Source organism: Perissodus microlepis, chromosome 6 (assembly GCF_051167445.1).
Source record: "Perissodus microlepis isolate ML-2025 ecotype Zambia chromosome 6, ASM5116744v1, whole genome shotgun sequence".
In the NCBI taxonomy this organism is placed as follows: Eukaryota; Metazoa; Chordata; class Actinopteri; order Cichliformes; family Cichlidae; genus Perissodus; species Perissodus microlepis.
The window spans coordinates 755,001-776,527 of NC_140466.1; the positions used below are offsets into that span (position 1 = coordinate 755,001).

The following is a 21,527-nucleotide window of genomic DNA, read 5'->3' on the forward strand; positions in this document are numbered from 1 at the left end:
GGCGCTCCAGTGCTGAGTGAGATGGAGGGGGAGACTTGTTTTCCCACCCTCACTGATTGGGGTCTGTCTGTGAGGAAGTTGAGGATCCACTGACACAGTGATGAGCTGAGTCCTAGATCCGTCAACTTGGTGAAAAGCTTAGAGGGAATTATTGTGTTGAATGCTGAACTGTAGTCCACGAACAGCATCCTAACATAATTCCCTCTGCCAGTGTCCAGGTGACTCAGGGATGTGTGGAGCAGGTGAGATATGGCATCGTCTGTGGAACGATTAGTCCGGTAAGCAAACTGAAGCGAGTCGATGGTGGCAGGAAGTGAAGAAGTGATGTGATCTCTCATCAGTCTTTCAAAACACTTCATCACAATTGAAGTCAGTGCTACTGGACGGTAGTCATTGTGGCAAGCGGGCTGTTGTTTCTTTGGAACAGGGACAATGATGGACTGTTTGAAGCACGTGGGAACCACAGCTTGGGCCAGGGAGAGGTTGAAGATCTCCGTGAACACCGGTGCTAGCTGGTCAGCGTGGGCTCTCAGGACCCGGCCAGGGACTGCATCTGGTCCTGCTGCCTTCCTGGTGTTCACCCTCCTGAAGGTGTTCCTCACGGCATGCTCTGTGATGACGAATGCATTTTCTTCACTGGTGCACTCCGAGCGCGCGCAGCCGTTTGTTGTTTTAATTGCTGCGGTGTCGAAGCGAGCATAAAACGTGTTCAGCTCATCAGCCAGTGAAGCATCAGCATTCATCACAGAAGAAGCTGGTCGTTTATAGTCCGTTATTGTCCGCAGTCCTTTCCACAGGCGCCTAGAGTCGCACTGTCGTAGCTGTGACTCTAGTTTTCCCCGTAGCTCCGCTTTGCCTTTCTGACCGCGCTGCGCACGTTGTAGGACGCAGCCTTGTATAGGTCCATATTACCGGAGACGAGCCCTTCATTGTAGGCAGCGGTGCGTGATCTCAGAGCGTCGCGGATGTTTTTATCCACCCACGGCTTCTGGTTGGGAAACGTTCGGATGATAGTTCTTTCTGCTGTGTCGTCCGCTAGTTTCCAGATAAATCCCACAACCGCTTCCGTAAACATGTTGATGTCATCAGAGCTGCGCCGAAACATGTCCCAGTCTGCGTCATCCAGTGCGTCATCCAGTGCGTCATCCAGTGCGTCCTGCAGCGCGGCCACTGATTGGTCCGTCCAGCGAGCAACCTCCCTCCTGATTGGTGGTTGCTGCTTTAGCCTTTGTTTGTAAGCAGGCATGAGGAAGATGGCGGCATGGTCCGATTTTCCAAATGCCGGCAGGGGCTGAGCCTCGTAACAGTTCTTGAACGGGGTGTAGCAGTGGTCTAATGTCCTAGTGCCCCGGGTGGGGCAGTTGATGTGCTGGTGAAGGTTGTGAAATGTCCGTTTGAGATCCACTCTGTTAAAATCTCCCATAACAATGAGTGCAGCATCTTGGTGAAGTGTTTGTTGATGTGTGAGAGCCTCATGTAGCTCACATAAGGCAGTGTCCGAGTCCGCGTGAGGCGGAATGTAAACAGTGCAGGCAATGACCGCAGTGAATTCCCGAGGGAGATAGAAAGGGCGACATTTAACGATCAAAAGTTCCAGATTGGGCGAGCAAGAGCGTGTGAGTGGGGAGATGTTTGTGCTGTCGCACCATCTGTTGTTCACCATCAAACACACTCCACCACCTCTTTTCTTCCCCGACTCCATTGTCCTGTCCATGCGGTAAACCGAAAAGAACCCCGTCGGCTGCACGGCGTGGTCTGGTATCGCTGGGTTCAGCCAAGTCTCGGTGAAGCAGAGGAGGTTGCAGTCCCGAATGTCTCTCTGGAACTTGATTCTGGCTGTGAGGTCATCAAGCTTGTTCTCGATGGATTGAACATTGGCTAGCAGGATACTGGCCATGGGTGCGCGGTGTGCGCGAGCCCGTAGCCTGTTCCTGATGCCGGCTCGTTTACCTCGAGGCTGTCGCTTAGGGTCGCGTCCTTTGTTCTCTCTCAGGATCTCCTTTGGCCAGGTTGGGTCCGGAGTTAAACATGGTGAAATGTTCGTGTATTGTAGACCAATAGAAACCAAAGTGTCTCTACTGTAGCGAATTTGTGTGTTTTGCATGATGCCCATGCAAGATTATGGCAGATATAGCAAAAAGTGACGAAAAACTGCAAAAAGTGGAGAAGTTGGGGCAGAGCATCCAGCACGGCAGCCGACCTCACCGGCGCCATTTTGTAGTTACCTGCTATCAGATCACAGAGCTTTGGCAGGAGGACGGGACGTTTCCCTGCTCGCCACATGAAGGGAGGAGGTGGTGAAACCTTAAACTGGGTTTTAGTCAAAGCAGGAGGTGCTGAAAGAAACCTGCCAGCTTCTCCTTTCTGCCGCCACAGGACGAAGCCTCCCAGCCTCTCGCCGCTCCACTCTCTCTATTTACGCCTCCGCCGTCGCCCTCAGAGGCGTCTTTAATACCACCGTACATTTATCCACCTTTAAACAAACCCTTGATTAGGGCCCCGAGAGACGGCCCGGCTCAGAGGGAAGCTTTATCCCTGTAATCCTGTAGAGTCCCGCAGAGTCCCACAGAGTCCCGCAGAGTCCCGCAGAGTCCCACAGAGTCCTACAGAATCCTACAGAGTCCTACAGAGTCCTACAGAGTCCCGCAGAGTCCCACAGAGTCCCACAGAGTCCCACAGAGTCCCGCAGAGCCCTACAGAGTCTCGCAGAGTCCGACAGAGCCCTACAGAGCCCCACAGAGCCCCACAGAGTCCCGCAGAGTCCCACAGAGCCCTACAGAGTCCTACAGAGTCCCACAGAGTCCTGCAGAGCTCTGACTCTGCTACAAACCTGCCTGTCACTCAGTCGGCCTCCTCTCTGGATGAAAGTCCTGCTTTACAGAAGTGTCGACTGGTGAAAGTCAGTGACAGTGTGGGGCTCCATCACTATGAGTCTAACCTGGAACTGAGCGTGCTGTCCCTGTTGGTCTGCACATCTGGGTGTCTGCAGACTGGACCGAGGGTGGTGTTAGTGGAGGTGCTGCTCTGTGGGGCCGGGCGGCAGCAGCTGGTTTCAGTCAGCGCACCAACAAACTCAAGACATTATTTACTGTTCATGGCGCTGCTGAACCTCGTTAACATGAACTTTACATGAACCCCCACACACCCACCCCTGACCCCCACCCCAGTAAAAATCACACACACACACCCCTCACACACACACACACACACACCCCTCACACACACACACACACACACACACCCCTCACACACACACCCCCCACACACACACACACCCCTCACACACACACACACACCCCTCACACACACACACCCCTCACACACACACACACACACACACACCCCTCACACACACACCCCACACACACCCCTCACACACACACACCCCTCACACACACACACACACACCTCACACACACACACCCCACACACACACACCCCTCACACACACACACACACACACACACACCCCTCACACACACACCCCACACACACCCCACACACACACACCCCTCACACACACACACACACACACCCCACACACACACCCCTCACACACACACACACACCCCTCACACACACACCCCACACACACCCCACACACACACACACCCCTCACACACACACCCCACACACACACCCCACACACACCACACACACACACACACACACACACCCCTCACACACACACACACACACACACACACACACCCCTCACACACACACACACACACACACACCCCTCACACACACACCCCACACACACCCCTCACACACACACACACACACACACACACACACACCCCTCACACACACACACACACACACACACACCCCTCACACACACACCACACACACACCCCTCACACACACACCCCTCACACACACACACCCCACACACACACACACACACACACACACACACACACACACACACACACACACAGTCTGATTAACAGTAGTCCCAGGATGCTTCCTTCTCTAATTGGCTCACTACTTCCTTTGTTAATTGCAGCGCACTAATGTTGGTGTGTTTTGTCCCCCTGCAGCACCCGTACCCGTCGGAGGAGCAGAAGAAGCAGCTGGCTCAGGACACCGGCCTCACCATCCTGCAGGTCAACAACTGGTGAGTCACCAAGCAGTCGCAGGTATTTATGGGAAGGCTGACCTTTGGCCCCACCCTGAGCCTAATGAGTGGGGTGGGGGTGAATTCCTGCTGGGTTTCCTCGTCTCCACTCTCAGGAGGGTGGAGGTGCTTAGTTTGAGAGCTAATTGGAGCTCTGAGGTGGAGACCTGAGGGATGCTCTGCTGGGAGTATGCGTCACCTGCACCTCACCTGTGCTAATGTTGCCAGTAGAGTGAATAAATGTCCGCATCCACGTCTGACTCTGTTTCTCCAGCACAGCTGCTCTGTGCCCAAATAAACTCGTCACTAACGGTAAAAGTCTGGGTGTCGAGGAGAGGAGGCAAACGCAGGAGGCTAGGAGAAGGAAGCAAGGAGAGGAGAAGGAAGTGAATTCAATTCAGTTTTATTTACACAGCGCCGAATCACAGCAACAGTCGCCTCAAGGCGCTTCATAGATACAGAGAAAAACCCAACAATCATATGACCCCCTATGAGCAGCACTTTGGCGACAGTGGGAAGGAAAAACTCCCTTTTAACAGGAAGAAACCTCTGGCAGAACCAGGCTCAGGGAGGGGCGGGGCCATCTGCTGTGATTGGTTGGGGTGAAAGAAGGAAGACAGGATAAAGACATGCTGTGGAAGAGAGACAGAGGTTAATAACAGATGTGATTCAATGCAGAGAGGTCTGTTAATACATAGTGAGTGAAGAAGAAACACCCAGTGCATCATGGGAATCCCCGGCAACCTACACCTATTGCAGCATAACTAAGGGAGGATTCAGGGTCACCTGGTCCAGCCCTAACTATATGCTTTAGCAAACAGGAAAGTTTGAATCTTAAAAGCAGAGATAGTGTCTCCTGAATCCAGACTGGAAGCTGGTCCTGAGTGAAATGCACGGCTGTGAGGTCCCGTTACCGTGGCAACAGTTAAATGTTTGTCAGGAGAACGGCTCGTTAATGACTTCAGAATCTGACACAGCGAGCGTGAAAGCTTAAGTTTAATAAAAGGGCGTCTTCTCGCCAGGCTCCAGTGATCCTCACGCCAAAAACAGGAAGTCGAAAATATCCGATTACTGTAGAAAAACAAAACCAGCCCCCACCACCTCCGCCTGTGTCGCCATCCCTCCAGTCAGAGAGGCCACGGCCCACACAGGCGAGTTATGTACACGTCCCGCCCCGCACAGGGTGTGAGTCTGTGGGGCTGGCTCACTGCTGCCTCTGCTGGTCGTCAGAGAAACTGCATTTTTCAGCCCGTCGGGTTGGCGTGTGTATTCATGTTTTATGAAACAAAAGATAGAAACAGGGTCTTCTCTCTGATTTGCGGCCTCTGACTGTGACATCTCGCCAGTGTGTGTGTGTGTGTGAGGGGTGTGCAGTTGGTGTAAATGGCATTTTCATGGCAAACAGCTGGACTGGTTTATTCAAACACGCCCGTGGTCGTGGTGGGGGGGGGGGGCTGACCTCAAAATGACTTCCTCAGTGGGCGGAGCTTCTACATGTTTTACAAGCAGGCGGTTGGGGAGTGTGTGTGTGTGTGTGTGTGTGGTGATTAATAGATCTGCTTTGTTTAAACACTGACTGTACAGAGCGGCCCGAGCCCGCCCCTCCCTGCCCCTCCCCGCCAGGCGGTGGGGGGTCAGGAGGCCGATTGTCCTTCGAAGCTGCGCCCGAAGTTTTCATTATTTCAGAGAAATCCGGTTCTGGTCTCGTTGTTTTCCTCTGGCTTTAAATGTGGAGGCAAGAAACAAAAACAAAACACCTAGTGCTGCAGGAGGATTGTGACCACGGCCTCGCACGCGGTCCCAGATGTAAGACTTCCAGTCGTCCCGGCAGGTCGGTTCTGCAGGTCTGAGGAGCAGGACGGTGGATGGTGTTTCCTGTCTGAGACTTGGAAACGGCTCCTAGGAGGTTTTTGAGTGTGCCGGTTCCAGCGGTGACACCTTTGTGGTGATGGGGCTCACGGTTCCTGTGGGAGCGTACGTCTTCTCTGCAGTTGACCTCTGCAGAGTGACCATGTGACCTCTGTAAGAGGCCGACCACACCGTTGGACCATTAAACGCTGGGACTTTCCCTCCTGGGTCCTCACTCTGTGCTGGGGTCGGGTTTTCAGCACATTTTTGTCCCTCCAGTCTTTCCCGTCTCGCTCCTGATGGAGGACTTTTCCCTGCAGGACTCAGTAAGATCAGCTTTCATCACTAATCCATCCTTTTCTCAAAGACACACGGACCTGAATGTTCACTGACACTGGATGACGATCCATTATATAATCAGTTCATGAGAAGGTTAAGCATACTCTTCCTCACCTACACGTTCTTTGTTCTCAGCCTGGCAGGAAGGTGGGGAAGAGGGCGGAGTTATGTAGTCCCGGGCGTGTCCAACAGGTCGACAGGATGTGATGTTTGCTACTGAAGGTGGAAAGGGTTTTAAATTTGTGCTTTTAACAGTTACATTGATGCTGCGATTATTATTTCATGTGCTGACTCGATGAAAAGTGGAGGACTGGCCCCAGGTAACCAGTGTTACCTGCTGCAGAAGATACCTGGATACCTGCATTTCCACCATGTTTCAAATGGCTCCTCGTGTCTGAATTATGCTGCACAAATACGTCCTGGTCATTATGTCACTTCCTGTTAAAGTCACGCACTCGTCATGTGGCTGAACGGTGCAGCTCTGCAGAGCGCGTGCATTCGAGCAGAAACGATGACTTTAATAGCGAGCTGCAGTTATGACGTCACGTTTGTTATTTTGAACATTCCTGAGATGAGATATTTGTTTTTTCTTTGGATGTTGACCAAAACCAGATTTACCAAAACGTCCAAATGAAACCGTGACGTCGGAGTGAGCTGCACTGTGCAGTGCGAGCGACGTTTTATCACCGTTTATTTCCTGTTTCGTGTGTCCTGATGAGCTCGTGCAGCCTCGTGCTAACGGGCTGACTGACCTGGAAATATTCTCCTCTCATCTCACCCCCCACCGCGTACCTTTTTCGGTCCCCCAGAGGACAGCTGTGGCCTTTGTTTTTCTGAAAAGAACCCCCCCCCACCCTCCTGTTGAAATGGTCCCTCCCCACCCGGGGCTCAGGGTGTAGGAGGACATAAATCAAGCAGGAAACCACAGAGCTTTTACTTGAGGCCGGGGGGGGGCTACATAGGTCTTTAAGTTGAGGAAGACCAGAATGGGGGGGGTGACTAATGGGAGTAGCTGGGAAGGTCACAGGAGGTGCCGGGTCGGAGGTCACGCATACCAGGATGATGGCTTTAAGAGTGTATTTAGGAGACGTGGACAGTGCTCGCCGGCGGCTTCCCATTGGTTAATCTCCAGGAAGTGATCTGATTGATTTGTGCTGATCATGTTAAACATCAGTAACGAGTTTATTGTCGTTGTTAAAAACAAACTCTGACTTCTTTTCTTTGACTTTCAGGTTCATCAACGCGAGGCGGCGGATCGTTCAGCCCATGATCGATCAGTCAAACAGAGCAGGTGAGGTCTCACAGGTGTATTAGCGGCTGTTGCGTTTCCATTAAATCAGAAACTCCTCCAGTATCCGTGCTCTTCCACCGTGTCTGCATGAGTTTTCCAAACACCCGGCTGGGACTGGAACGCCAGTGTTCATGGGAACTCGCTCCGCGTGTAAGGCGAGCTGAAAAAGCGGCGTCTCGCTCGGTTCCTCGGAGCGTTGGAGCGAGCGGAGAGGCTTAAACTCTGAATGGCTTCTAAACCCCGGCGGGATTAGCTCCAGACAAAGACACTAATCGCTTTGACTGACCACTCCATTCAACGTTTGAAGCCGGGATTAAAACAAATAGGAGCCCCGGCTAAAGTGGAGCTAAAGCCCTGTTAGCCTTTTGGCCCTTGAGCTTTCTTAGCATTAACCCCGCGGCTGACTTCCTCACAAAGGTTTGGAGACGCTGCTGAAAGACGGCGGTGAGAGACAGCTTCAGCGACCGAGGCCGGTTCCACCACGAGGACCAAAACCTCTCCGTTCGTGTCCGACCGATGGCCCTCACCACCGCGAGAACGTCACAGCTGCTTTAACAGATGTGACGTTATTCGAACACGTAATGCAGTGATGTGATGTTATATTTCCTTTACGTTTCGCCTCTTTTCCTAACACAGCACGAGTGAAAACAGTCGTATGATATTTGGAAGCAGTCGTTTTCTATCGATTCGTGTTTTTACCCCTCAGCAGAGTGAAGGAGGCTTTCATGTGAAGCCAGCTTTTATTAGAAGTAGGCGCTAACCTCCGATTCCACGTGTCATCGCTCTAATAGGAGCGCGCTTAGCTGCGCACAGGATCGCTGCAGGATCTGCTTCTATTTTGCTCTGTTAGGAGATACAGCGTGAGCCCGCTGACGCAAACCCGATGCTTCCTGTAACCAGGGGCGCCGCTCGTAAAGGGGGAGGAGCTAACACAGCTGGCCTCAGATGGATGAACTGAGGGGAGGCACTCGGAATCACATAAAGGAGGATTATTTTGGACTGTGGATCATGCAGAGTTACTCTGCACAGACTGTAAGTGTAAAAAAAAATGTGAACATTTTGAGACTAAAGAAGATGGGCGGGAAAAAGATCACGGATGGACCTGATTGGCGCTCAGGTTCTCATGTCGACAACCGTAATAGGCTTGATTTTTCCTGGTGTTTGCGTGTGGACCTGAACACGCCTTTGTGTGTGGGTGTAAAGTGGAGGCTGTGGCGGTGTCAGTGCAGGCCGGCCGACGGCCTCGGGTCCCGACTCCGTGCGCCCTCCGCCATTAAAACGAGCTGTCGTCTCTGTCCGCAGTGAGCCAAGCGCCGCCGTACGGCCCAGATGGCCAGCCAATGGGAAGCTTCATGGTGGACGGTCAGACGCCCGTGGGAATCAGACCGCCTGGTAAACACACACACAGCTTATGCTGCTGTGGGTTTGATTGTGTTACATTATTGCAGAATCTGCACATTGAAGTCAAAGTTTAGATTTAACACAGAGTACGGCTTATTGTGAACTGAGCTTCATGCAAAGCTACAGTCCAGGACACGCTGCAGAGATCACAGTCGTGGCTGATTTCATAGTTTCAAAAGCTTTTATTTACACAGGAGCTGAAGGAAGGGGGCAGTGCTTTCATCTGTGTGTGTGTGTGTGTGTGTGTGTGTGAGACAGGTCCGATGGGTGGTGTAGGGATGGGGATGGGCGTGGAGGGACAGTGGCACTACATGTAGCACCACCGCCTGCACCCTGCAGCCTGAGGAGGCGCCCGGCGTCGCAGGAAACCACCGTGAGTGACGCCACACAGAGCCAGCACTTCCTGAATTCTCTTCAAATTAAAGGCGTTCTAGTGTTTTCAGTGGACCCTTTGCTGCTTAAAAGGGCTTTTAATTTGAAAGAGATCTTTAGACTTTCTTGTAATCTGGATGTTTGAAGTGAATCTGCTGCTATAAAGATGCGACAGAAACACCCACAGCCTCGGCGCTGGCGGCACTCAGCCGATGTCAGTGTGTCGCTCGCTTTGGATTGATCCTGAACGGCTCCAACAGCCTGAGCTTCATCTCCTCCTCTCAGCACCTCCTCACTAATTAAAGCCAGTTCCCTCTGATTAAAGGTCAATGAATCCCCTGAGAGCCGCTCCACGTTCAGTCTAATGAACTGATCGTTAGCGAGAGGCGCACTCATCTCTTTATTTGATTACACAGAGTCCAATTACTCTGTAAGCAGTTTTTATTATTAAGCAGGAGGGAGGGAGGAGGAGGAGGAGGGAGGGTGAAGTCAATGGAGACGGCAAGTCAACGAGATTTTCTTCTCTCAGCTTTTCCTGACGATGCAGCTGTCAGTGAGACACACACACACACGTGTGTATTTATATCCTTGTGGGGACATCTCACTGACATAATGCTTTTCCTGGCCCCTCACTACGGTGGCCCCTAGAGACAAAGCACGTACAAACTCCAAAACACTTGCAAACTCCAAAGCACAACGGAAGTGCTCCAGGACGCTAGGGGCAGTGTTGAGCTCGATTTGCAAAATAAACGGCAAGTTTGTCTGTATGGGACGGTCTAGTCTCCGTCTCGCTTCCCAGGTTGCCTAGCAACCATGATACTAACCGCTGGAAACGTGTCATACAACTTTGTTTGACAGAAATGAAGGAGAACATATTTTGTTAATTTGTTTGTTTGTTTCTACAAGAGCTTTGTGTGATTTGATGAGTATCTGAGGCTGAGACCACAGGACAGTAAAACATGATTTTTGGGCTTCATTTCTGTACTGAACAGTCATTTAAGATTAGTTAGTAAATAACAATTAGCTGATGTTGTTCATGAGACTAAAGTCATCTCACTTTGGTAATGTAAATATAATATGGCCAATATTATAGTTATTATATTAATCATTATTAGCTATTACAGCAGTGAACATGAACTCTGTGTCAAATACTGAGCCTCAGTACAGATTCAAGTTGCAGTTATTTATATGTCTCATCACCTTAAATCTTCACTCAAAGACAAGTGTCTTTGACAGTGCATATATAGGTGTATCATATATAAGAGACAAATGTTGTTCCTTCAGTATGTTGGCATTACTAAATTTGGCTCATTGCTTACATATATGTGTAAAAAGAAAATGTACAAGCTGTGAAAACTGTGTCTGGTAGAATGAAGAGTAGACTGATATATGAAATATTCCTTTATTGGTGAGAAAATCAGACCATGTCATAACTGCTTTAAGTCACACAGAATAGATATCAGAGCCTTAAACAGGCTGACTTCTGCTAAATGGGTCAAACTGGGCAGAAAGTCTACAAACACATAACATCCTTATAGAATATGATGTAACACTATAGATCAACTTAGCTCAGAATATATAAAGCATATAAACAATTACAGCAATATGATGCAACAAACACAGCAGCTACTGATCCAAAATACTCAAAGCTTCATAGAACTGAAACAAACATTTATTTTTAGCTCCATTCTGCTGATGATACATACTTTAGGTTTCTGAACATTAAACTTGTTGCTGCCTTTCATAGTGTGTAACTTGAAGGCCCTGAGTACTTTCTCCCACACTGAAAACACTGGATGATCACATTATTTGAACATTACCTAATAAGACTGATTCAGGACAGACAGTTATGTTAAACTTTCCTAGCAGTCCTTCACAAACAGGGAACAGTCTGTCTATTCTCTCCATCTGTCAGCTGCTGCTGGCTCTTCCTCCTCCTCTTCCTCACACACTGCTGAGTTTGTCCTGGTGGATCATCAGGGCTGCAAAGCCTCACAGATGATGTGCAGCAGTGGGTCCCTCGGTCTGTCCTCACTCTGGACACTTGCAGTCGTCACACATGGAAATCAAATGTGTGATAAGCTGCAGGATTCAAACACAAGTGTAACTTATAAACACATGTTCATACTTTTATTCCACAATCAGAGAGAAAGAAACAGAGAGAGAGTGCAGGACAGACAGACAGGTGACAGTCTCAGGTGTACACACTGCTACACAACAGCACCAGAGAAGGAGGATTTAGTGTTTGTGTTATTACGAGTGCTAAACAAGAAGAGTTCCCAGATGGTCCAGTGGACACATGTGTGACTGCTGTGGTTAAAGCATCTTTCTTTCAGCTTAACGAGTGAACCGTCAGCTCGTTCAAACACACGTTAAAGTCCGTTTGGCTCGACACCACCGAACAGAGGCAGCAATATAACACAGCTAACATTAACAGTGCAGTGAATCCTGCTTGTGCCGTCATATTCAGGACTGCAAACCGAGCAGCATCACTGACTTTCAGCTTGTTGTGTTTGTGGATATATGACTGACTTTAATTATCCATGAAATCATCAGATTCTCTGTAAGATTAAAGTCAACTATTGAACGGCGTATATTTTGAAGAAAAGGCTTTAAAACCAAGTTAGTACAAACATCGCTAATGTCACATAACTTTCCCGACATGTGGCCAACAGTAATGTTTTAATGTTCTTCATTATAAAAACATTTGCGCATAAATAAGTGACATAATATTCAGTACTTACTTCTGAAAGTTTACTCTTCGGCGGCTCCGCTTCCGCCGTTTTTTTCGGCAAAATTATCCACACCACCGCCGCGCTATGAAATCTGGGATATGTTGGGCCCATCCTTAAAATTCAGGGAAATTAAGGACGCATTTGAGGGCCGCATTTCGAGCAGCCTTTGAATCGGGACAGCCTTCGTCGTGTCGCTGTGACGTAATCAGCCTTAAAATGCGGCCTTTAAGGCTGCAGACCCTGAATTGGGATACAGCCCAAATCCGGTCATTGGTACTTCCTGGCTTGTGTAGTTACTAGGTAACAAAAGCTCAACACTGCCCCTAGCGTCCTGGAGCACTTCCGTTGTGTTTTGGAATTTGCATGTGTTTTGGAATTTGCATGTGTTTTGGAGTTTGCAAGTGTTTTGGAGTTTGCAAGTGTTTTGGAGTTTGCAAGTGTTTTGGAGTTTGCATGTGTTTTGGAGTTTGCAAGTGTTTTTGGAGTTTGCAAGCGTTTTGGAGTTTGCATGCGTTTTGGAGTTTGCAAGTGTTTTGGAGTTTGCAAGCGTTTTGGAGTTTGCATGTGTTTTGGAGTTTGCAAGTGTTTTGGAGTTTGCAAGCGTTTTGGAGTTTGCAAGCGTTTTGGAGTTTGCAAGCGTTTTGGAGTTTGCAAGCGTTTTGGAGTTTGCATGCGTTTTGGAGTTTGCAAGCGTTTTGGAGTTTGCATGCGTTTTGGAGTTTGCAAGTGTTTTGGAGTTTGCAAGTGTTTTTGGAGTTTGCAAGTGTTTTGGAGTTTGCAAGTGTTTTGGAGTTTGCATGTGTTTTGGAGTTTGCAAGTGTTTTGGAGTTTGCATGTGTTTTGGAGTTTGCAAGCGTTTTGGAGTTTGCAAGTGTTTTGGAGTTTGCAAGTGTTTTGGAGTTTGCATGTGTTTTGGAGTTTGCAAGCGTTTTGGAGTTTGCAAGCGTTTTGGAGTTTGCAAGCGTTTTGGAGTTTGCATGCGTTTTGGAGTTTGCAAGCGTTTTGGAGTTTGCAAGCGTTTTGGATTTTGCAAGCGTTTTGGAATTTGCAAGTGTTTTGGAGTTTGCAAGTGTTTTGGAGTTTGCAAGTGTTTTGGAGTTTGCATGTGTTTTGGAGTTTGCAAGTGTTTTGGATTTTTCAAGTGTTTTGGAGTTTGCAAGTGTTTTGGAATTTGCAAGTGTTTTGGAGTTTGTACGTGCTTTGTCTCTAGGGGCCACCGTACCTCACCATCAAAAGTGAACGCCTGACCCTAAACATAACCTAATTGTAACTAAAACCACATTTTGAGTGGCCTTCAAACTCGTGGGGACCGCAAAGCTGTTTTTCCCCACAAGTTTTGGTCCCCATGAAGATGTTAATACCCGTATACACACACACACACACACACACACACACACACACACACACACACACACACACACACACTGGTTCCTGAGGCTACGTCGGGCCTTCCTCCTGATCTTGACCCTCTGTGTTTCCTCTGCAGGACTCTGATCAGGTCTGCAGACCCCCATAGCGTGGAGCGGGACCCCACGCCTCTTCACCCCCTGCCCATCAGCTCTCCGCCCTGTGGGCGTGGCCTGATGAGGAAACACCTGAGCTTGCCTCTGTTCTCGGCGGGCCTTCTCAGAGTGCTCCACGGACTAAAAAGAGAAACGTGAGGACAGACGGTGATCGTGAAGGCAAAGACGAACACTGTCCACCGCGCGTTTCTGGATTTGATCACTTCCTGTGATGTAATCTCCAGAATGGACAGATCTGCAGCTCGGCTTGCTCTCTGCGCTCGCTGATGGACTCCTGAAGCCGTTTGCTCTGCAGACAGACAGTTTTGGAACGTAGACCCCTGAGACCTTCCACTCCGTAAATAAAACTCATTCTGTGGATTTCTGAGTCTGATTTTTGACTCCTGCTGCGTTTGGTGCCTCACTGAAATAAAACGTCAGCGCTTCAGTTTATTGTCCAGCTCAGCTGTGACACGTTTCTATCCAAGAGTAAAAAATAACAAATATCCACTTTGGGAAAAACCTGAAGTAAAAACATAAATAAATTGAGAATGAGACTTCTTTTAAGGTAGAATGAAAACTTATTTTGAACTGCAGGCGACATTCAGCTCCCGTGGATCAGGTAAACGGTGCAAAGATGTTTAACTGCACATTTAATCCTGAAATATGATCATGTGATTCCTGCAGCCTCATCATGCAGCTGTTTGTCTGCATGATGAAGGAGACTTGTTTCAAAACGTGTGAGTGTGTAAAAGGCCGCCTGTTAACAACAACAACAACATTGAACGTACATTTCAACAGTTGATGGTCAAAAACAGGAACTGTCATTTATTCCTGTGTTACTGAATCGCTCGGGTGTCGCGAGGAGTTTTTATCGGCAGGAAAACAGATTAAAGTCCAAAATTTCTGCCTTCCTCCGACGCCTCAGTGAGCCTTATGTTTCACACCCCTACCATAACACACAGTCCCACAGTGTGCTCTGCGACCCCCTGGTGGGCTGTGATGGTACTGCAGGTGATCCCCATCACTTATTCACAATAAATGAATTTAAATTGAACAAGTTAAAATTCTTAATTTTCCTAAATTTAAGTGGAAAGAAATAGAATTTCAAATTTATGCTTTTGTGACGTTTGTTCATGTCGTAGCATAAACACATCAGCTGCTCCACGCTTAGCCTGAATCACACAGACTCACTGGGATTGGCTCCAGAAACTCAAATATTTTTGTCTTTATTGATATTTTAACAGGAACTAGTGACACAAAGGCACCGGGCTTAAAACCGACTGACTTCCTGCTGTTCTTCATCTCTGCCCTGTTTGGTTTTTAATGCTGAACTCGTTCATTAACGATCCGAATGCATCACAGCGAGACGTCCACAACAAGCTCCAATCAGCTCGATTTATGACTTCATTCAAGTTTCATTCACTATAAAGTTATAAGTTATGTTTTGGGCGAGCATCACACGGTTTCTGTCTTTAAACTGGTCTCAGATCAGCGTTCAGTGTCCCGACTCTACTGCGTTGTTTTGGCTCCACGTTTCTCTTTAATCTCGATTTTTTTTTTAAAGTGAAAACGCTCCAGAAATGAAAATTCATCATGCTTACAGCTCATCCTTATATTTGAAAGATTAGCTGTGCCGGTAAGCCCCGCCCTTCACCCTATGCCGGTTGGGATAGGCTCCACCCCTCTGTGACCTTGTAGAACTGCTTCTGACCTCGATTAAACGTGAAGTTTGTGCTGTTTGGTTTCTGTGCACAGAGCTCGGGTTGATCTGTTGGTGTCCCAGAGGCGGAGCCTTTCCTTGGCTGCAGTCACAGTGTGAAGCTCCGAGTCTTCCTTCGTGTCTTGTTTGCGGGTGTCGCTCAGCTCGAGTCACTCCGTTCAAATCGACGCTCCGGGAGGTTCAGTGGCGACGCCTTCAGCAGGCCTGATGGGAAAGATCGGCCCGTCTGCCATGGAGAGATTTGTCCCCCTCGGTGGATCTGCTGCCCCACTCCTCTGGGAGTTTTCTACATGTGCCTCATTTCAAAGGCGGCTGACACAAAAACAAAATCATTAATCTGCTTTGGATCCTCTGCGGAGCTTTGACTTCAGATGAGTTGTGACTGACAGGCTCCATGGCACGCCCATGTTTGACTGCCATCTTAGGGGATTGTGGAAACTGCCTTCATCTCTGCTTTTAAAGAGAAATGAGTGATTAGTTGGCAGCTGTCGAGCGTCCGTCTGAGGATCCAGACTCGCTGTCAGATGCACAAAGAAGAGCCGGGACGCGACGAGCTGACGGCTGCTGGGAGCACAGCCGGGAACAACGGCGAGAGGTTTATTGTTTATTGGTGACATTTCCCACAGACGAAGCAGACAGTGAATGCATCATGTCAGATGTGTGACAGACAATGTTCAGAAAGTTCAGAGTTCACGTTCGTGGTGACGGCCAAAGTCAGCAGGGAGGTGACTGCGCTAGCTCCACCCGAGCTGGACCTCTGGGCCGTGTTTGTGCTGTTGGAGCCTTTTAATGACATCATGTGACCAATCATATAGCTGCCATGAGGTCACTGTACTAACAGACCGTCCAAGAAGGCAGCGCTCCGGGATTGGTGTAGACTTCGATTGTAGGATTCTGATTGGATGTTACTGATTGGCCGGTATCTGTGTCTGTGGATGATAACAGAGCTTCCTGGCATTAACTGTGCCAACCTTTGGTCCAAATATGGTCACCAAAGACTGATGTCACAGCTACCACCATCATTTACATACAGTCTATAGTTCTGGTATGTGTGAGCACACAAACATAAATACGTCCTGTGCTCAGATGGGAACAAACCGGGGCACTAACAAGGTTCCTCCAAACACAGTCACCTCTAATTCGGGCTTCAGTCCGAGGAGACGTGAATCTTCCTCCCTCAGCAGCCTCCCCCACCCCAAAACCCTCCCCCCTCCCTCCAGCCTCCTCTGAGCGAGCCGACCTCGCAGTTGGATAATTTATTGCCTTTAATTAAGCGGCTGCTTCAGGAGGGATGAAATGCGTTCCTCTGTGTTTGGGGCAAAAGGGGGAAGGTATTCAGTGTCTCGCAGAGGAACCAGAAACTCATGGATCCTGGTTACTGTGGGGAGGAAGTGGGGAGGGAGGGGTCAGTTTACCCCGACTGGACAGGAAGTCGCTTATTAGAGACAACCGACTGTTCACCTGAGAGCGCGCTCAGAGTTAGAGCACACATCCTGCAGTCTGTGAGGTCAAAGGTCATTGACACAGCTGAAAATACTCATTATAAAAAGTAACTAAAAATTCTGCTGATTAACTCATAAAATAAAAGTATCCATTTTAAACAAAGTCTGCTGTCAGGCCCACCTGATGGGTGTGGAGGCGGAGCCACTAAATCGTACGCACCGTACCTTTAAATCAGTGTTTACACCTGAGATCAAAGCAGCTGTTTGCTCAGTGGTGGAAGCACCGACTTCCTTTTATTTACAAGTGTTTCCTGTAACCGAAGAAGGAATGTGTTCTTCCACCGTAGAAAGTAGTCCCAGGATGGCACATACGGTAAAACGCAGAACAAAAAGTGTTTTTTCCCCGAGCAGAGAAGCGCTCAGATCCACCTGCGCTGAGGTTCTGCTCTGTGGTCCGTTACAGTTGGAGACGAGCAGGAAGCAGGTGAGGATTTAGGGGCGGGGCTACACAGTGATGGATAAGTCATTATGTATGGGTGTGGCGGATCCACCTGCTCTTCAAGTCAGCCGGAGGTCGCTCGGACTCGGGTGATGTCATCTTTTCAGACCCGCTCCGACGCAGCTGGATGACATCAGCGACCACAGTCGAGCTCGAGTTTTCACCTTTAATACCGAGATGTTCATGCTGAGGGAAAGCCGCCATCTTTGATGAACCTTTGGGTTTATTTCCAGGTTTTATTCCCCCCTCATGTCTCCTTCTTGAGCCTGCTGGAACTTTATGGGCCAACTTTAAACTTTTTAGCTTAACTGGAGCGAAACAGGACGTTTCCCAAAGCGCTTCATTAAACTGTCGTTTTCCAAAACAAGAATCACGTTGTTTCTCACAGTGACTGGAGGGAAGCAGAAGGAGAGGACTCGACGCTCTTCACCGTCAGACCCACAGTCCTCTGCTTCTCACTGTTTGGGCAGAACAGGAAGACGTTTGGACCGACAGCATAGCGACGGCGCCTTCTCCAGCTTCTTGTATTTCAGTCTTCGATGGAGGTAATGAAAGTTCGACTGAACCCTTCAATGAGCGCGTCTGTTCCACGAGTCCCACGGGTCGATTTCCATTCATGTTTCCAGGTCCCTGTGACCTGACGTAGCTCCTCCGGTCTGAGGGCGCAGCAGCTGGAGGATGTGGTGGCGTCAGGTTTTCATGTCCTGACTCAGGTCAGCCAGTTACAGCCGAGGCAGAACGAGCTCAGGGCTTCCCACAGGTCCGTCCAACATTCCCTGTTTCTGGAGCAGCGCCGGATGTTCGGCATGAAGACTTTGGCTCAAAGGAGGCCTCGAGAGAGGGTCAGCCGGCGAGGAAAGAAGCCTCGTTGCTTGGTTTCGTGTTCTGTTGGCGCTCGCAGAACTGGAAGCACAGCACACGGTCAGACTCTGCTCTCGGGGGCCGAGACGCCCCGAGAGCAGAGCCCAGCCAGCTCTCACAGACCTAGAGTCCAGGACTCTGCACTGCTTCATGGTCTCGTGGCTTAGAGCAGCCTTTTACTCCACGGAGGGTGTGCTCATTGCTCAGGTGGTCCCTGTTATCAGCCACCAGGAGCACCTGTCCTCTGACCACCAGGTATGATGGATGTGTTTACTGTGGAACAATGCATCAGACCACGAGCAGCACACACAAATGTCAAAATGAAACAGGAAACAAAGACGCAGAAACGGGAGACGTAACTAAGGAACAGAGGACACGACGGCCTGGAGAGACATGGAACGAAACACGGAAACAGGAAGGGGACACGAGACCTCGACAAGACAACACGGAGACAGAAACATGACGAAAACCCCACAAACATCATCCCTGTCACAACATCTTACAAAGACTGGGAACGATTTACCTGCTGAGGGCTCAGGTGACTGCGTCTGGTATGAACATCTGTCTCAGCATCTGCATGCAGAAAAGAGGAACCAGAGCGTCTCCTACAGAGAAGCTTTCAGCACACCGAAACCCACAGAACCCGACCTCTGACCTCTGTCGGGTCAGCTCACAGCAGAGGAGCGGTTCGTCGTGTCTGCGGCGCTGGTCCGGTTCTGTTGGGTTTTACATGAATCCCGCCCGCTGAACTGCATCTGTCTGCTGATATTTTGATGTCAGTTTTCAAAGGAAAGCATGAAGAAATCTTTTTCTTATTGTTGGGAAGAACACAAAGTTCCACGCTGCCCCCGGGAATGTCTAAAATCTCGTCTTCTGTTTGCGTGGACACATCAGACAGGAAATGCCAAATCCATATTCATAAATCCACACCCTGAACTCTGAGGGTACAGGCGACGACCGGCAGGCCCTGCAGCAGGTCTGCGCCTGCAGCTGAGAGCTGCTGGACGTGTTAAAGAAGCACCAGGTTCTCTGAGCGTCGGCCTGCCGACCTTCAGCTCGCAGACCTGTGAGCTTTGGATCAGTCTGTCCAAAGATTATCACTGAATCATCAGTTATTAATAACCTCTGGCTCTCTCCTGGAAACGTCCTGCACTCTTCTGCTGATCGAGCTGAGACGTTTATTCTGGTCTCTGAACCGTTAGGATGAACAGCTCGGCTCTTTGCATCAAAGCCTCGAACGCATTTGATCCAAAACGAGCACGAAGCTTGCCGAGTCCGTTTTTTTAACATGAGAGAGTTTTATGGTCTGCAGATCTCTCACAGAGTTTTAGAGCAAACTCGCAGCTCCTTTTTCTCTGAGGTCTTCATCAGGATCGAGCTCACTGTGACCCTGCAGAACATTTCCACACAGCTGCACGCCGCCTCAGGTCGGAGCTGACACTGCAGGCCTGGGCCGGGGGGGCATCGGTCCAAGCAGACAGTGATCGATGGCTGAGATTAAAGAGCGGCGTATCTGGCACTGCCCTCTGAAAGCCCCGCCAGCGGCCCGGCTCACGTTTCAAAGCGCCGGCTCAGGCCAGAGAGCCTTTGAGGCCGCGCTGATGGTAAAAGCAGGTAGAGCACTGCTTCCTGCCGGCTTCCTCAGCTCATTGAAACGCAGTGTTTTCTTCACAGCAGCAGGGTTTTCTAATCACACACATGAAATATGGCACGTATGTGAGTGTGGCTGCGGGCCAGGCGGCGGGCAAGCCACCGCTCAGGTTTCACCTCCGTCCACAGCTGCCGAGCTGGAAACAGCCTCAGACTCAGTGTGCTCTTTTTACACGCTTCACCCAAAAATAATCCCTGACGGAGACATTTTAGCTTTGAAGGTGACCTCTTGGACAGCAGCTTTGCACGAGTCACCGTTCAGAAGTAATCCTCGTTAGTGTGATTAACTTCCTCATGCTGAGCATGTGTCCCAGCAGACGGAGCAGCAGCAGCTCAGTGTTCCCTGTAAAATGAACTTTGTGTGGCGGAGGCCTAGTGCTCACCTTAAGCTCCAGCACTCTGCCGGCTCGTCTCGGTCCGGTTGGGGTTCCACTTTTCTGGATATGCGAGGTGTTTCCTGTGTTTCATGTCTCCTGCTGTGATCACAAACCTGACACTCATAACTTCACTCATAACAGTTATTACTAAAGTCGTACCATTCACAGTCTCTAAGCTACGTTTGGCCATTACACGAGCTGAACTTTTCTCCACCAGAGGGCGACGTTTTACACGCTGCTGAGTTGAAATTTTTCCATGTTTCTGTCGTCCCCTCGTTTCCTCAGCAGCACTTTCCTCTTCTCATCCTAAATTAGAGCGTCTCCTTAACTTTGAGCTGTCTGCTTGAATGAGGCTCGCAGAGACTGGTTGCACCATCTTGTGGTAAAAAGTGGTACTGCATGAAAGTACAGCCCAGCCCTGTTCACCTTGTGATTTGGCTGATATCACTCCAACATGTTTGTTCACAGTCTGCTGAGGCTTTAATTTTGGACTCTTTGAAACTGTGATTAAGCTCAGGATTTAAAATGTTTATCTTTATATTGACCTTAATTCATTTAATTACTTTTTAAAATGAAATCCCATTTACAGTAGCGGTTTTTGATACGGGCGACATCGTGGTGGGGGCGGCAAAAAGAAGTTGCTCGTGCTCATGCTGCCCCAACATCAGCCAGCGCATTTTGGGAATGTCACAGGCACTGATCGGTTTTCTATCGCCCATTTGCTGGGAGTAAGGGCGCCCTCCGTTTGCGAGGTGCGCCTGCTGCTTGCTGCACAGGGAGGAGAGGGCGGGGCGGCGGGGGATTCTCTGGCTGGCTGGAGCAGCATCTAATAACCAACTCAAAAAATAAAACAACACGAAAACAAACCAACAAACACGAAAACAACAGACATCATGACACAGAGCCCTCGGTGCGCCTGCTCGCTGCTGAAGTCAAAGTAAACTTTATTGTCATCTCCGCTACATACAGTCCAGTATATAAAGAGACGAGACGACGAGGCTGCAGTTACAGCAGTGCAAGTAAACAAACAATAAATATAAGAGGAGTAAGAAAACAAATATACACTTTAGGACTCGGGGTAAAGGGATCAATAACAATTTATAATGTACAGTTTGATGATTTAAAGTCTCACACACAACCCGTCGAAAGGGGAGGGGCCTGCTGCTTCCAAATAGAGCACATTTCATTTATAATGTTGTAGATCCAAGCCCATTATGGATTCATGATTTGAATCCTGGGTTGTGTGAAATCTAAATGCACCTTAGACAAAGTGAATCTGTGAACTAAGGTGTCGGTCTGTTAGGTTATGTTGTGGTGATCCTCGGGTTGGGGGATTTGTGTTCATACTGGAGTGCAAAATT

General features: G+C 49.2%; 1 protein-coding gene across 4 annotated transcripts in view; it reads left to right on the top strand.

Moving 5' to 3' along the window:
* Positions 1 to 13,995, top strand: part of meis1a (Meis homeobox 1 a) — a 32,522-nt gene extending 18,527 nt beyond the window's left edge. For 2 of the 4 annotated variants that reach the window (XM_084929833.1, XM_084929834.1), the window contains exons 9-13: positions 4,050 to 4,126; positions 7,546 to 7,604; positions 8,907 to 8,996; positions 9,260 to 9,378; positions 13,599 to 13,995. In XM_084929833.1, coding sequence (XP_084785959.1) covers positions 4,050 to 4,126; positions 7,546 to 7,604; positions 8,907 to 8,996; positions 9,260 to 9,378; positions 13,599 to 13,628 — 375 coding nt within the window. In that variant the 3' untranslated portion in view covers positions 13,629 to 13,995. The remainder of the gene's footprint in view (positions 1 to 4,049; positions 4,127 to 7,545; positions 7,605 to 8,906; positions 8,997 to 9,259; positions 9,379 to 13,598) is intronic. The other 2 variants (XM_084929835.1, XM_084929836.1) reach the window with 1 other exon arrangement.
* Positions 13,996 to 21,527: the final 7,532 nt, after the last annotated feature.